This window comes from Schistocerca nitens, chromosome 9 (genome assembly GCF_023898315.1).
Source record: "Schistocerca nitens isolate TAMUIC-IGC-003100 chromosome 9, iqSchNite1.1, whole genome shotgun sequence".
In the NCBI taxonomy this organism is placed as follows: domain Eukaryota; kingdom Metazoa; phylum Arthropoda; class Insecta; order Orthoptera; family Acrididae; genus Schistocerca; species Schistocerca nitens.
In genome coordinates, this window is record NC_064622.1 from 55,154,773 (window position 1) to 55,172,001 (window position 17,229).

At 39.9% G+C, this 17,229-nt stretch overlaps 1 protein-coding gene across 3 annotated transcripts in view; it reads left to right on the top strand.

Annotated features, from left to right (window-relative positions):
- LOC126203342 (protein angel homolog 2) overlaps positions 1-17,229 on the top strand; it is a 184,639-nt gene that overhangs the window by 85,021 nt on the left and 82,389 nt on the right. For all 3 annotated transcript variants that reach the window (XM_049937628.1, XM_049937629.1, XM_049937627.1), the window contains 2 exons: positions 792-861; positions 8,841-9,156. In XM_049937628.1, the coding sequence (XP_049793585.1) occupies positions 792-861; positions 8,841-9,156 (386 nt within the window). The remainder of the gene's footprint in view (positions 1-791; positions 862-8,840; positions 9,157-17,229) is intronic.

The following is a 17,229-nucleotide window of genomic DNA, read 5'->3' on the forward strand; positions in this document are numbered from 1 at the left end:
CTGCCAGCGCTTTTGTTTGGTAAGTCTCATCATCTTTCTTTCTTTTTAGATATATATATATATATGTGTGTGTGTGTGTGTGTGTGTGTGTGTGTGTGTGTGTGTCACCGACAGATAGCACAGTGGAGACTGCACCATGCACACAGCTCCCACAGATGGTCTCCAGCAGCCAGCCTGCACTGATACAGCTGGTGGCCAATTCACACACACACACACACACACACACACACACACACACACACACACACACACACGTGTCAAACACCCTAGTAGCAGGACACAATGTGTATGACATCCCAAACTACTTTACCTTTACTTTCTACACTGTGTATTATTTTGTCATTCATTCCTGTGGCTTTGATATTTCTTAACTTTCGCTCTTACTTGCATTCTGATCTCTTCCTTTTCGTTTTGGTTCATACACCAGCGACATGTGGTACAAAGGGTTCATAGTAAGTTGAATATAGAATGTTTTTGCATTATTTTGAAATATACCCCTTACCCTTTGGTAGAAGATCTTGACTTGTTGTATTACCTTCTCATTTTCTTCAGCTATCTTGCCATCATTTGTGACCACTCATCCGAAGAACTTATACTTTTGACCACTTCCAAAAATTTTCCATTCAGTTTCGTACCATCCCTTCCTTCCTCCTTCCACTCTGTCATCACTATTGTTTTGCTTTTCTCTGTGCTGCCTTTAATTTTAGATGTGATTTTTTTCTCCTCCTTGTATTAACTGTGTCATCTTACTTATATTCTACTTTCAGCTAATAACTTTATTCTTCTTTCAGGTAATTTGTCTTCAGGAAGTTCAGGAGGATCACTGGGATCCATTTTATGTAAATGAACTCTCAAAACTAGGTATAAACACGCTTTCCATTATTACTACTGTTTCTATTTAGTTTTCATAGTTCAGGAATAGTAATAAGTGGTAGTGAGCATTATTTACAAGCAGGTGAAGCTTTTATGAGGTTGTCACAATCTCTAAATAATAGAAAATCACAGTAGTAGTACAGTAATAATTGATAGCATTCACCTGTATTTCTGTCCTACATATCTCAGCAACGTATTTCGGGAAACAATGCTGTCATCATCAGGTTGTAAAAACTTAACCCATGATGTTAAAACACTAAAAAGCGAAGAAACACAATTGTGACCTTCATAAAATAAAATGGATTTAAAACACATTGGAGTGTGGGTCCTTGTCATACATCAAAATTGTTGACTTCTCGCAGTAGCCATCCCATCTCACGTTGCACACTACACCAGGCAATGTCCCGCTGATCTACTATGGGCTCCTAGTGTGTCAAGTGGACACTTTTGCAGAAGTCTAGGGGTGGTTGTGTACTGATATGTCCACGCTGTTACCGCATAAGTGCAGCTGTTTTCTGAACCACAATGCTGTTCGATTGGTCGCTTACTTTTCCTTGTTTCCTAAGTCTGTGATCATCAGCCTCTAGCTGTTTCATCAAATATACATTTCAGATTTATAATAAAAAAATTCTACGAACCCATTAAGAAATCTCATTCTGTTGTCTTTCATATGTGACTTTAGAATATTGCAGTGGTTCAATTCATGACTAGCACTCACCAGATCTTCCAGCAAGTAGAGTTTCCTCCTTTTCTTTTCTGTGTCAAGATTTCCAGTCATCCGCTATTCCCTTAAGAGGATGGCCTGTTTCATATGCATGATTCACAGCAGCTGATCTGTCATAGTAACTTAATCAGAATGCATCTTTGTGTTCCTTGTTTCTGACTGAAAATATTCTTCCTGTCTATCTTTGCATCACAGGATGTGCATTGAGTTTTATGAACTCCTGTTCAAACTGTCATCGACATCATGCTTCGGGCTGTAGCTCACTAGGCTATTTGTTTTTTAATGTTATTCTGTCTCCCTTCCTTCGCGCTCATTGGCATATTGGCTGCCTGATGCACTAAACTGCAGAAGGCAATGGATGGCATGAATAATTAATATCAAGCTGGCCATTTAACAAAGAGATCGCGAAGGAAATGATTGCGCTCACTAAAATGACGACTGAAGTTGCTAAAGTAAATAATAATGAAATCGATCCTGTCAGCCATAAGTTGCTAAAAGGGATAAATGAACCAATGACAAGCATACTGCTAAAGCCAGCCAGATAATCATAAAGTCCATAAATAAAAAGCGTATAGCAGATAAGAGGAATCCATTCATAATATTAAAGGTGGAGGAGTACATTGTGAAAACATTTCTGAAATCCCAAAGCATTTAACAGCAGACTTAACCTAAACTAAAAAATATTCAAACTTCTTTTGTTTAGGCAATAATTTACAGCATGAATATATTTTAGAAAATGCAAAGTTAACATGAATTTTCTAAAATTAAAATGCATTTTCTGAAGAAAAAAATAAACATTAATTTCCTCTAACAGATGCTGAAAAAAAGGATGCTTAATTATGAACCCAACTGTGCCTAAATTAAGAACACAACTGAAAATACGTTAGGCTCACCGTCCAACTCATGCAGTAGTGAACTGTAGAAACAGCCCAGCCTATAACATAACTATCTTGCTCAACAACAGTCTTAAAATACACTATTCAGCACATAGTAGTATGGCTTTGTTAACAAAATTGAGGAGAAACCAGTCAGTCACTTTTGCCATTTGATTTCACTGAATATTGACACTTTGCCGTCCACACGTCTCGTACAAATTTATTCACTTGGCGCCGGTAGCGCTAATTCGGATTACTTGGCTTGTCGCCGGCCGTTCTTGACATTATCAAGAGATTATAAATTTTTACGTTTTACTAATCTCATCCTTAGTTCTCATAAGTTCTCAACTCTGTTCCCCCTACTTCCATGAAATTTTGAAGATATACAAAATTTGTTTCATATATTTGTTTATTTGCATTGTCTTTCGTACGTAGTATTTCTCTTTCATATGATGAGCAGCAAAACAGTCTCCAAGATGTAACGCAACTCCACAAGGCTTGCACATTAAGTGTTTTTTTTTTGAAAGGGCACAAGTACTTGTTGTTGTTGTTGTTGTTGTTGTGGTCTTCAGTCCTGAGACTGGTTTGATGCAGCTCTCCATGCTACTCTATCGTGTGCAAGCTTCTTCATCTCCCAATATGTACTGCAGCCTACATCCTTGTGAATCTGCTTAGTGTATTGATCTCTTGGTCTCCCTCTACGATTTTTACCCTCCACGCTGCCCTCCAATGCTAAATTTGTGATCCCTTGATGCCTCAAAACATGTCCTACCAACCGATCCCTTCTTCTAGTCAAGTTGTGCCGCAAACTTCTCTTCTCCCCAATCCTATTCAATACCTCCTCATTAGTTACGTGATCTACCCACCTTATCTTCAGCATTCTTCTGTAGCACTACAAGTACTTGTAAAACCAAAAAACATGGTGACCTGTGTAACTTATTGTTACCTAAACCAAACACCCACAGAACGCAAAAGATACTAAAGTGCTGTCGCCTGCCACTGCACGATACTATGCACACCACTGTGGTGTCGCTGGCCATTGACCGCTATTTCGCGCACGACACCACTGTGGTGTCGCCGGACGGCAGAGTGTTAAGAATCTATTTTGTAAATTTTTTTTTAAAGAAAATATTGATATAATTGGAAGAAATTTCCAAAATACAGTAAAATTTCAAGACAAGAAACCATCAAATTCATTGAACTTTTACAGCTGATTACAAGTTTTTACTATTTCACTTTTAATCATAAGTTTTTATATTCAAAACAATGATTTAGCCATAGAGTCCAGCATTTCAGGAAGTGTGGACACATTTTCATGAATGATCAAGAAGTTTTAAAGTCCGACTGTGCCATTATAGATAAAATTGGTCATTATAAACATTACATAGACAATACCTTGTTGCCTTTGACAGTTCTGAGAAAGATATTGAAGGGTTAGTAAAAATGTTCAACATGCGTATAGTATGAGTTTACTGTGGAGCATGAAATTAACAGCAGTTTTTAGTTTCTCAATTCGAACATTAAAAGGCAGGCAATAAGCACACATTTACTATTTATACAAAACCAACAACAACTAACGCTGTGATTCCTAAGGATTCATGCCGTCCACAGGATTATGAAGGAGCAACATTCTGCTGATTAGTGCACAGAGCAGTCAATATGCCGATGAGCAGGAAGAATAGAGGGGCAGAACTAATTATCGCAAGAGTGTGATTAAAAGTGGGTGTAAAATAAATATTGCTAATAAGTTGCTATGCAAAAATAATAAGAACAGAATGAATCAGCATAATGAAGAAGAAATATTATGCAACAGTTTCGAACAGATCGTAAACCTTTTCCAACCGCATGTTACTAAAACATTGTTGCAAACAAATAATTTAGTGATGTATAACCGAAAGCATGATATACAGGGCGTGAGTCAAAAGTTTCAAGACTTAACTCAGAACTAGAAATTTATTGGACATTTAAGTACAGCAGACTAAAATTCTTCAAAATATGATCCTTCAGCATCAACACAGTGCCGCCAGCACATCTTCCACTGTTTGTAGTCCTTCTGGAAGGCCTCGGGCGTCATGCTGTCGACGGCTCTCTTCGAAGCTTGCTGGAAGGCGTCGATGTAGTTGAATCGCTTCCCTTTTAGGCCTGTTTTGATTCAGGGGAAGAGGAAAAAATCACTTGGAGCCAATCCGAGTCTTTAGGGTGGCTGTGGCAGTGTTGCCACCTTGAACTTGACCAAAACTTCGGCGGAGAACCCAATTGCCCTTGATCGCCAGGCAGACGTGGCAAACTCAATTCCTCAAGCAGCGGAGCACTCCAGTGAAAAGTCACCTGCGACAGTCTCTCCACATTTTGATCCGTTCAGCTAGGTGATGGCCTCCCAGAGTGGTCATCGTCTTCAACATTCCCGCAGCCATCTTTGAAACGATTGTGCCACATGAAAACTATTGCAAGGGACATGGCTTCTTCCTTAAAGGCCTCTTTAATCATACCGAGAGTCTCTGTGGCAATTTGGTTCAGTCGCATGCAAAACTTAATCGCATAACACTGCTCCAAGTGCTGCTCCATTTTCGCCTCTCCCACTTTTTGATCGAGGTCAATGACACGCACTCACGCTGCAAGCGATGCGCACTCTCCAGGGTTCCGGAGGTAACTGCCGCAGCATCAGTTCATTCCCTGAGACCCCCCACTACTTCCCCCACTCGGCGGAACCAGTCCGCACGCTCCCCTACTCAGAAATGAATCAGTCTTGAAACTTCTCTATCTTTTCATCTACAAGATGTGATTAAGAAGTTCAAAGGTTGAGAGTTCTTAAAAATTAGACTTGCATCCTGTGATGCAAAGTACAGGATTGTTATCATTAAACTTTTGGTACTCGAGACATTGTAGACGGGAAACTATTTACCATATGAGTACCCAAATTCATATGAAAGCATTGTTAGTAGTGTTAGTGTTGTGACTTGCTGTTAGATGCCAATACTGGTACACTGACATAGGGTTTAAATACAGGCATCAGCATGCATTACAGTTGCAGTTAGTCAGCATTGGTCTGGACGAGGAGAGCGGGACTTTACTCATAAAGCTGTTTAATCAAGACAACAGTAAGAGTGTTGCTGCTCTTGACAAGTATCGATGCATTAAATCAATAGCGAGAGGTCCTCCTTCCGTATGAGGGGTGAAGAAAGTGATTCGGAAGTCTGAATTACATGGCGATTTAGGGATTGGGCCTGGGAAAGGTGGACAGGTTGGTCCAAAAATTCTTTAAGAAATTATTGTTGCCATAGCTGAGAATACTGGATGTGATGTACGGTCTTCAAGCAGTGCATAAGCTGTGTCACAACAGCTGAATATTCCATTTACCACCATTTAGAAAGTGCTTTGTACACACTCTAGTACAGTTCTAGGCTGTTGCGAATGCACATATTCGTCACATTGAGCAGCGTTTGTAGCTTGGAATATAAACATGGTAAGCAATTAACAAATGTTACCATCTCATGAGAAAATTAAAATGGTTTTCCTTTCAGTGGTTTATTTGTTATTTCTCTTCTGCATGTCCTATTAATGTTTTCACCAAGTTTTATTCTCCTATGGTCATTCATTTGTCGTGGATCCCCTCTCCAGTAGCAGAAGTTTGACTGTAACCACCGTGTATACAGGACAGACAGGAAGAACATTTTTGTTTAGATACAAGGAACATAAAGATGCATTCATGTTAAGTAATTATGACAAATCAGCTTTTGAAAATTGTATAAACAAAACAGGCTGCTCCCTTAAGGGAGTAGAACAAGACATTGAAATCTTGAATGTAGAAAAGAAAGGGGTGAAACAAGACTCACTGGAAGAACTAGATTGCTATTCATGAAGAGAACCATCACTATACGCTGAAATTGCAAGTGAAAGACAACAGGTAGAAGTATTTTAATTATAAATGTGTGACACCTGTTTGATGAAATATCTAGAGGTTGATGATCATAGACTTGTGAAATGAGAAAAAGTAGACGACCAATAGAACACAACAGATGCACTTGTGCAGAAATACCTTGGACATCTCAGTACACAGCCACTCCTGGATGTCTGCAGAAGTGTCAAACTGACACTCTTGGAGCTCATAGCAGATCAGCAGAACGTGTCCTGGCAATATATGCAGTTTGGGGTGGAATGGCTGCTGACAGAAGACAATACTTATAATGTAAGATGAGGACTCACAAAGTATTTTTATTTTGTTTACTGAACACCACTGTTGTGTTGGTAGACTTTTTGCGTTAACCTCAGGAGTTAAGTTTCTGAGAACATTCTCTTTCAAAATGCGTTGTTGAGCTGTATGTAGAACAGAAATATGAGTGAATGCCCCCAGTTATTACCGTAAAAATATAACAACCGTAACCTCACATGTGTAGTGGTTAATATTAAATAGAAAATTAATTTTTCAGGGAAGAAAACTCACCTTGTGAAAGGGATTCCACATGTTTTGACTGGATCATGCCTGATAATTTCTTACTTTCTTGTTATATATTTCATTAAACCATAGCATTTTGTAAGTAGCTCGCATGTATAACCCATTTTCATGCCTTTGCTTATATCTGTTGTAATTATTTATTATTATTATTATTATTATTATTATTATTATTATTATTATTATTATTATTATTACTATTGATTTGCTTGTCTTAGGGAGGTCATAGATTAAGTTTTGCAGAAATTCTTTAGTTTCGTGAAATGTAGTATAGACCAAATGTTTTGTGTGTGCAGAGAGAACATAATTAGCGCATTTTATGGAAACCTTCCATAGTCTTTCAGTTACATAAATGACAAGTACAGGGTGTTCCATTTATCTGATGACCTCCTGCCCAGGGTGTTGCAGGCTGGCCACAAAAGCAATGCCTGCCAGCTGAATGGGTCTCACGAGACCACACTATGCCCCCGCCCTTTTTTATATAGCCTGAAGGCTGCACAGACATACGCACTTTGTTGGCAAGTGTCATCCGAGCAGTGAAACAGGCATCACAAGTGTAATAGTGAAGTTTGTAAGCGCAACAGTGACGAGCGAATTATTCAGTTCCACAACGAGTGTTTATTTACAATTCGTATCTGCTTACAGAGTCCGCTCGTACTGTTCAGAGGTTGTTTGAACAGAAGTTTCCAGGTGTTCATGTTCAGACTCTTGATGCAGATAAATTTCATGAAATGAGAAGTGTTCAAACAAGAACCGTAAATGACGATGTACAGTGCTCACAGAAGCTCGTCTCGAAGACATTGCTTACCAACTATAAAATTCCCCTAAAAAGTCTCTTAGCTGTCTTTCACAACAAACACAAATATCGTTCACTTCTGTACAAAGAGGTCCTAAGCTCCTTGGGCCAAGGCCCTGTAAAGTATCACAAAACTATCGACACTGGAGAGCAGAGAGACCTGACGTGCTTCATGAGGAACTTATTCATGATCAGAAGATAGGGGTATGGTGCGCAGTTAGTGGTGATAGAATAATAGTCTCTCTCTCTCTCTCTCTCTCTCTCTCTCTCTCTCTCTCTCTCTCTCTCTCTCTTTTTTAAAAAAATGACACAGGTGCAAAACATTTTGTGACTATTTTTTAATGAACTGAGTGAAAGAAAACGAAGTTTCACATTTTTTTTAACAGGATTCGGCAAGGGCTCATATGGCCATTGTTTCTTTGCAGGCAGTTCATGATGTGGCCGATGAAAGAGTGATTAGTAACAATATGTGGCCCACTAGAAGTCCTGATTTACCTCCCTGTGATTTTTATTTGTGAGCTTCTCTTAAGGACAAAGTGCACACCACATATACTCACATGATAGAGGAAATCAAGGATAAGATCCGTGAATCAATTAATTCAATATCTCGTAGAGAACTGCATCATGTGATTAATAATTTCTTGAGTAGATGTCAGAAATGCGGGGAAAATAATGGAAGGCGGTTCCAGCATCACCTTCCGTGACACAGCTGTGTACAAAATTTATTTGCTTACATTTTATGTGGTCATGTTGTACCGCAGCAGTAGACGGGTGACACGGCATCTGATCAGCGGGCAATGGAGCGCTCACTGCCCGGAATCTACTGTGCCACACAGGCGGCCATCAGATAAATGGAAGACACTGTATAATAGCAAATGTAGATGGAAAGTAACTACACTGTGGGAAATGAAATTTTGTTTTCTGAATTTCAAACTGTCTTAATAATATCTCGGTGCATTGTAAAGGCAAATTACAGCTTTTCATGGGGTATACTTCTCCTAAGAAACAATAAATTTGCTCATAGAATTCATGCTGGCTACTGAATTAACTTGTAATACACTTTCACAGCCTTTCAGAAAGTTGCAATAGTGGCACTAGCAAAGTAATAATTTCCATTACCAGGTTATAAGGGTCTGTACAAGAAACGAACAGGGGCCCGAGTGGATGGTGTTGCCCTGTGGTACCGCTCATCGCTTTTTCGTGTGGACATTTGGAGTGCTGTTGAGTTCAACATTCCCGGGGAACCGTACCTGGATCGTGACAATGTTGCTATAGTAGCCAGATTGGTTCCTACGATACCTGGTTGGCAGCATTTGGCAGTCGTAGTAGCCACCACTCACCTGCTGTACAACACTCACCGCCATGACATAAAACTGGCTCAGACCCAGTTGCTGTTAACAGAGTGTGAGTCGCTGGCGTATCGCTCAGATGCCACCAGGTGAGAGGCTGTGGGTATTGGTTTCTCTCTAGAGTTATTTGCAGCTTTTGTAATTTAGTCTGTAGGTTATGAGACAGATCTGTTCCTAGCAAACCAATATTGCTGTACAAATATAATTGAAGCAGTTTGGGGTAAAAAATACATGCAGCTCTGAACTGCTATAAGTTCGTATTTTAATATTTCATTATCTCATGTCCAGTACTTATTTCTCATTCCGATCATTTGAGAAGCCATGTCATAAACATTTTCCCCATTGTCATAATACAGAATTCCTTTTTTGTATGTAAATTGTAGGTTCCTTTCTCCTTTGCTGCTAAAGGTTCAAAATGCTGGGATTATTGCTAAAAGTAATCAATATCTACACTGCACAGTTATTGAGGTGAATAAAAAAGATGTATGGTGCATAGGAGGGCTGCTTAACTTGCATCAGTGAACGGGCATATGAATCATTTATGCCAACAGACATTTTAATGTTACTAAAGATACTTGAAACATATGTTGTCCTAAAGTGCTCATTTATGAACGTATGAACTCACAAGAACCCTACCAGGCAGAGAATAGGGGAAGGTTTTTAAATTGTGCAAACAGCATCGCAGGTCTCTTTGGCAGTGGAAACACTATACAATTGATATCAGAGGAAGTAGGAAATAAATGCAAGATACCAGGTGCTATCCAAAATTTTCGGGACTGGTGCTGCCATTTGTTGAAAACCTTATCTTTGGACTAATGCTCACCATCATCCTCGAAGTAGTTCCCATCCGCACGTACACACTGATCCCAGCACTTCCGCCACTGGCCAAACGTTTTCCGAAAGTCCTGTTCTTTGAGGGTGTTTTATCACTGCCAGCGATGCTTCTTGAATCCTCTCTAGAATGTCGAACGACGACCTTTCAACTTGAGTTACAGTTTTTCGAATAACACAAAGTCGCAAGGTGCCAAACGTGGCGAGTACGGTAGGTGGGGTACAACCGACATGTTGGTTTTTCCCAAAAAGTTCCTGGTGAGCTAGGACGCATGACAGGGTTCGTCATGATGCAGCAGCCAGTTTCCTTGACACCAAAGTTTGGGCTGTCGCCGCCGCACATTTTCACGGAGCTGTCGCAAAACGTCACAGTAGTACGCGGAATTCACTGTTTGGTTGGGTGGGACAAGTTCTTTGTGCACAATTCCCTTGGTATCAAAGAAAACCATGATCATGCTCTTCACTTTTCTGTTCACCTGTCTCACTTTTTTGGGTATTGGAGAGCCCGGGCTCTTCCACTCAAACACACGCATACAGCTCATGCTCTGTCCCCCAAACACTTGAATCATTGCAAGGGTCTCCGTAGCACTTTTCCCAAGATGTGCACAGAACTTGATACACACGCACTGTTCTGTTCGCGGATCCTTCGTAAAATTGCCACACACCAGATGGCAGCACCTGTCCCGAAAATTTTGGATTCCACCTCGTACAATATGCAACAGTCGCATACACTGATGGGCCAAAACATTATGACACCTACTTACTAGCTTGTTTATCCATCTTTGAAATAAAATACTTCACTGATTCTGCATATGGGGAATCCGACAAATTGTTGGTAGGCTTGTGGAGGTACGTGGGATTAGATGTCTGTGGACAGGCCACGTAATTCATGTAAATAATGGGTTGCTGATTTGTATGCAGGGTAATGGTGCTTGATGGTGAGCCACATGGGTTTCCATAGGATGTACATCAGGCGAATTTTGCTCACCAAGACATCAACATGAGTTCACCATAATGCTCCTCAAACCAGTGGAGCACAGTTCTGACTCCGAGACATGGACAGTTATACTGTTGAAAGATGACATCACCATCAAGGAAGACACCAAGGATGAAACAATTCAGGTGGTTTGCAGCTGTCAGTGTGTCCCGGTTTACTACCACAGGTCCCATGGAAGTGGAGGAGAATGTCTTCCATAGCATAATACTGCACCATGGCACACTGCACGTTTTGAACTGCTATTCACCTCGATGATGGTGTTTGTCGGGCTCACCATCAACCCTGTGTAGCAAAAATGTGATTCACCGAAGGGCCGACACGTTTCCATTGATCAATGGTCGAAGCCTTTTGGTCCTTTGCTCACTGCAGTCATCATTGATGATGTCGTTGGGTCAGCATGTGGACAAGTAGAGATGGTCTGCTGCGGAGCTCCATGTTCAACAGTGTAAGATGAATGGTGTGTTCCAAGGCACTTGTGCATACACCAGCATTGTGCTCTTTCAGCATAGATGCCACAAATCATCATCAAATTTCACAGACCACACAAGCCTCTGAACCTCACATTCTGTGAAGAGTCCAACCATTTAGCACTTAGTGGTAGTTTCACTGACCCCCTACCTCTGTCCGTAGATGCTGACAACAGTAGCATGTGAAAATTCGATCAACTTCGCTGTTTTCAGAAAGAAAACTGGCATTCTACGGATCAGAGCGTGGAATGTCAGATCCCTTAATCGGGCAGGTAGGTTAGAAAATTTAAAAAGGGAAATGGATAGGTTAAAGTTAGATATAGTGGGAATTAGTGAAGTTTGGTGGCAGGAGGAACAAGACTTTTGGTCAGGTGATTACAGGGTTATAAAATAGGGGTAATGCAGGAGTAGGTTTAATAATGAATAAAAAAATTGGAGTGCGGGTTAGCTACTACAAACAGCATAGTGAACGCATTATTGTGACCAAGATAGACACAAAGCCCATGCCTACTACAGTAGTACAAGTTTATATGCCAACTAGCTCTGCAGATGATGAAGAAATTGATGAAATGTATGACGAGATAAAAGAAATTATTCAGGTAGTGAAGGGAGACGAAAATTTAATAGTCATGGGTGACTGGAATTCGTCAGTAGGAAAAGGGAGAGAAGGAAACATAGTAGGTGAATATGGATTGGGGGGAAGAAATGAAAGAGGAAGCCACCTTGTAGAATTTTGCACAGAGCATAACTTAATCATAGCTAACACTTGGTTCAAGAATCATAAAAGAAGATTGTATACCTGGAAGAATCCTGGAGATACTAATAGGTATCAGATAGATTATATAATGGTAAGACAGAGATTTAGGAACCAGGTTTTAAATTGTAGGACATTTCCAGGGGCAGATGTGGATTCTGACCACAATATATTGGTTATGAACTGCAGATTGAAACTGAAGAAACTGCAAAAAGGTGGGAATTTAAGGAGATGGGACCTGGATAAACTGAAAGAACCAGAGGTTGTAGAGAGTTTCAGGGAGAGCATAAGGGAACAATTGACAGGAATGGGGGAAAGAAATACAGTAGAAGAAGAATGGGTAGCTCTGAGGGATGAAGTAGTGAGGGCAGCAGAGGATCAAGTAGGTAAAAAGACGAGGGCTAATAGAAATCCTTGGGTAACAGAAGAAATATTGAATTTAATTGATGAAAGGAGAAAATATAAAAATGCAGTAAATGAAGCAGGCAAAAAGGAATACAAACGTCTCAAAAATGAGATCGACAGGAAGTGCAAAATGGCTAAGCAGGGATGGCTAGAGGACAAATGTAAGGATGTAGAGGCTTGTCTCACTAGGGGTAAGATAGATACTGCCTACAGGAAAATTAAAGAGACCTTTGGAGAGAAGAGAACCACTTGTATGAATATCAAGAGCTCAGACGGCAACCCAGTTCTAAGCAAAGAAGGGAAGGCAGAAAGGTGGGAGTATATAGAGGGTTTATACAAGGGCGATGTACTTGAGGAGAATATTATGGAAATGGAAGAGGATGTAGATGAAGATGAAATGGCAGATAAGATACTGCGTGAAGAGTTTGACAGAGCACTGAAAGACCTGAGTCAAAACAAGGCCCCGGGAGTAGACAACATTCCATTAGAACTACTGATGGCCTTGGGAGAGCCAGTCATGACAAAACTCTACCATCTGGTGAGCAAGATGTATGAGACAGGCGAAATACCCACAGACTTCAAGAAGAATATAATAATTCCAATCTCAAAGAAAGCAGGTGTTGACAGATGTGAAAATTACCGAACTATCAGTTTAATAAGTCACAGCTGCAAAATACTAACACGAATTCTTTACAGACGAATGGAGAAACTGGTAGAAGCGGACCTCGGGGAAGATCAGTTTGGATTCCGTAGAAATGTTGGAACACGTGAGGCAATACTAACCTTACGACTTATCTTAGAAGAAAGATTAAGAAAAGGCAAACCTACGTTTCTAGCATTTGTAGACTTAGAGAAAGCTTTTGACAACGTTAACTGGAATACCCTCTTTCAAATTCTGAAGGTGGCAGGGGTAAAATACAAGGAGCGAAAGGCTATTTACAATTTGTACAGAAACCAGATGGCAGTTATAAGAGTCGAGGGGCATGAAAGGGAAGCAGTGGTTGGGAAAGGAGTGAGACAGGGTTGTAGCCTCTCCCCGATGTTATTCAATCTGTATATTGAGCAAGCAGTAAAGGAAACAAAAGAAAAATTCGGAGTAGGTATTAAAATTCATGGAGAAGAAGTAAAAACTTTGAGATTCGCCGATGACATTGTAATTCTGTCAGAGACAGCAAAGGACTTGGAAGAGCAGTTGAACGGAATGGACAGTGTTTTGAAAGGAGGATATAAGATGAACATCAACAAAAGCAAAACGAGGATAATGGAATGTAGTCAAATTAAATCGGGTGATGCTGAGGGGATTAGATTAGGAAATGAGACACTTAACGTAGTAAAGGAGTTTTGCTATTTAGGGAGTAAAATAACTGATGATGGTCGAAGTAGAGAGGATATAAAATGTAGACTGGCAATGGCAAGGAAATCGTTTCTGAAGAAGAGAAATTTGTTAACATCTAGTATAGATTTAAGTGTCAGGAAGTCGTTTCTGAAAGTATTTGTATGGAGTGTAGCCATGTATGGAAGTGAAACATGGACGATAACCAGTTTGGACAAGAAGAGAATAGAAGCTTTCGAAATGTGGTGCTACAGAAGAATGCTGAAGATAAGGTGCGTAGATCACATAACTAATGAGGAGGTATTGAATAGGATTGGGGAGAAGAGAAGTTTGTGGCACAACTTGACTAGAAGAAGGGGTCGGTTGGTAGGACATGTTTTGAGGCATCAAGGGATCACAAATTTAGCATTGGAAGGCAGCGTGGAAGGTAAAAATCAAAGAGGGAGACCAAGAGATCAATACACTAAGCAGATTCAGAAGGATGTAGCTTGCAGTAGGTAGTGGGAGATGAAGCAGCTTGCACAGGATAGAGTAGCATGGAGAGCTGCATCAAACCAGTCTCAGGACTGAAGACCACAACAACAACAACAACATATTCCTTTTTGCCTGCTTCATTTACTGCATTTTTATCTTTTCTCCTTTCATCAATTAAATTCAATATTTCTTCTGTTACCCAAGGATTTCTATTAGCCCTCGTCTTTTTACCTACTTGATCCTCTGCTGCCTTCACTACTTCATCCCTCAGAGCTACCCATTCTTCTTCTACTGTATTTCTTTCCCCCATTCCTGTCAATTGTTCCCGTATGCTCTCCCTGAAACTCTCTACAACCTCTGGTTCTTTCAGTTTATCCAGGTCCCATCTCCTTAAATTCCCACCTTTTTGCAGTTTCTTCAGTTTCAATCTGCAGTTCATAACCAATATGTTGTGGTCAGAATCCACATCTGCCCCTGGAAATGTCCTACAATTTAAAACCTGGTTCCTAAATCTTTGTCTTACCATTATATAATCTATCTGATACCTTTTAGTATCTCCAGGATTCTTCCAGGTATACAATCTTCTTTTATGATTCTTGAACCAAGTGTTAGCTATGATTAAGTTATGCTCTGTGCAAAATTCTACAAGGTGGCTTCCTCTTTCATTTCTTCCCCCCAATCCATATTCACCTACTATGTTTCCTTCTCTCCCTTTTCCTACTGACGAATTCCAGTCACCCATGACTATTAAATTTTCGTCTCCCTTCACTACCTGAATAATTTCTTTTATCTCGTCATACATTTCATCAATTTCTTCATCATCTGCAGAGCTAGTTGGCATATAAACTTGTACTACTGTAGTAGGCATGGGCTTTGTGTCTATCTTGTCCACAATAATGCGTTCACTATGCTGTTTGTAGTAGCTAACCCGCACTCCAATTTTTTTATTCATTATTAAACCTACTCCTGCATTACCCCTATTTGATTTTGTATTTATAACCCTGTATTTGCCTGACCAAAAGTCTTGTTCCTCCTGCCACCGAACTTCGCTAATTCCCACTAAGATACTTTAACCTATCCATTTCCCTTTTTAAATTTTCTAACCTACCTGTCTGATTAAGGGATCTGACATTCCACGCTCCAATCCGTAGAATGCCAGTTTTCTTTCTCCCAAAAAATTTTGAATGGGATAGCGAGTTATCTCCCAGGGATGCTGAGATTCTTTCTTTGTTGTTTGCAGGTGGATGATACTGACAAATGAAAATTACTGGGAAAATAGCTCTACCTGGAGCCTCATCCCGGTGTTTACCCTGAAAAACTATCCATCCATTGCTTTTGGGAAATAGATTTAATGTGGTGGCAGCTATCTACATAGAAGAGAAATACACTGTGACTGGGCCAGATATCTCATGAGATTAGCATCAAAAGAAAACATAAGTACAACAGACCTGTTCGAGCGTGATTTGGGTGGGGGGTGGGAAGCAGATGGCACTATGGATGGCCCACTAGATGAAGCTGCCTTAAGTCAAATTGGTAGAAACTGCATTTTTTTAAAATTGCTACCCCCATATTTTATTACATATTCGTTTAGTACGTAAACAAATATGAATGTTTGATTTGGAACATTTGTTTTGTTTCGTGATAGATGGCGCTGTAATATTCCAACACGTATAATACGCCCCACCCATTTAGATGAACAGTTGGTAACAGTGTGGTTTTGTAAATTAAAACACAAAAAGTAGTTATGTTTGGATTTTATTTCTTTTGTTCCAATGTGATGCATTTACTTTTGTGGCCTTATCATGCTGTTACTGTATGAGCAACTGTAATAAAATCATTAGTGTAATAAATGCTCAAAATTATGTCCTTCGGCTTCAGTGCATTTGGCAATACGCGTAACAAAATTCCTCTCAACAGCGAGTAGATCGCACATGCATTGACAATGCACTTGCACATGTTTTCAGGCATTGTTGGTGGATCACAATAACAAATATCTTTCAATTTTACCAAAGAAAGAAGTTGGATGTGTAAGGTGTGGTGAACATGCAGGCCATGGTATGGTGCTTCTACGACAAGTCCACTTGTCATAACATATTCTATTTAATACCACTTCAATTGCACACGTGCTATGTGCCAGGCATCCATTATATTGAAAGTACATCACCGTTCTGTCACTAAGTGAAACATCTTTTACTAGAATCGGTAAAATATTAATTAAGAAATCAGCATACATTGCATCGATAAAATAAGGTACAATTAGATGTCCTCCCATAATTCCACACCATACATTAACCTGCCAGGGTCACTAGTGTTCCACTTGTCACAGCCATCATGGGTTTACCGTTGCCCAGCAGTGCATACTGTGCTGGTTTATGTTACCTCTGTTTGTGAATGATGCTTCGTCACAAAATAAAACTCTTGAAAAAAAGCCTATTATCGTCTTGCAATTTATCTGGTGCGCAGTGGCAAAAATTTACACAGCGTTCAAAATCGTCGCCATGCAATTCCTGGTGCATAGAAATATGGTAAGGATGAAATGTATGATGATGTAGAATTCTTAAAACTGATGTTTTTGGAATATCTGATTCCTGCTTAATTTGTCTGCTACTGATGTGCAGATTAGCCTCAACTGCAGCTAAAACACTTATTTGGGCATCTTCCATTTGTTACAGTTCTTGGTTGTGTCTTCTTTGGCTGAACTTTCTGGTTTCTCTAAATACATTAACTATCCAAGAAAGGTCTGGACACTTGGACGCTGTCTATCAGGATAACAATACACAGCACAAGCTTGTTGGGCATTTTGGTCAAAATAGTCATAAATAAACACCATATCTACCTTTTCTGTGACTGTTAACCATTCCATTTTAACAAGATTATGTCTTCCGCGTAATTATTATGACT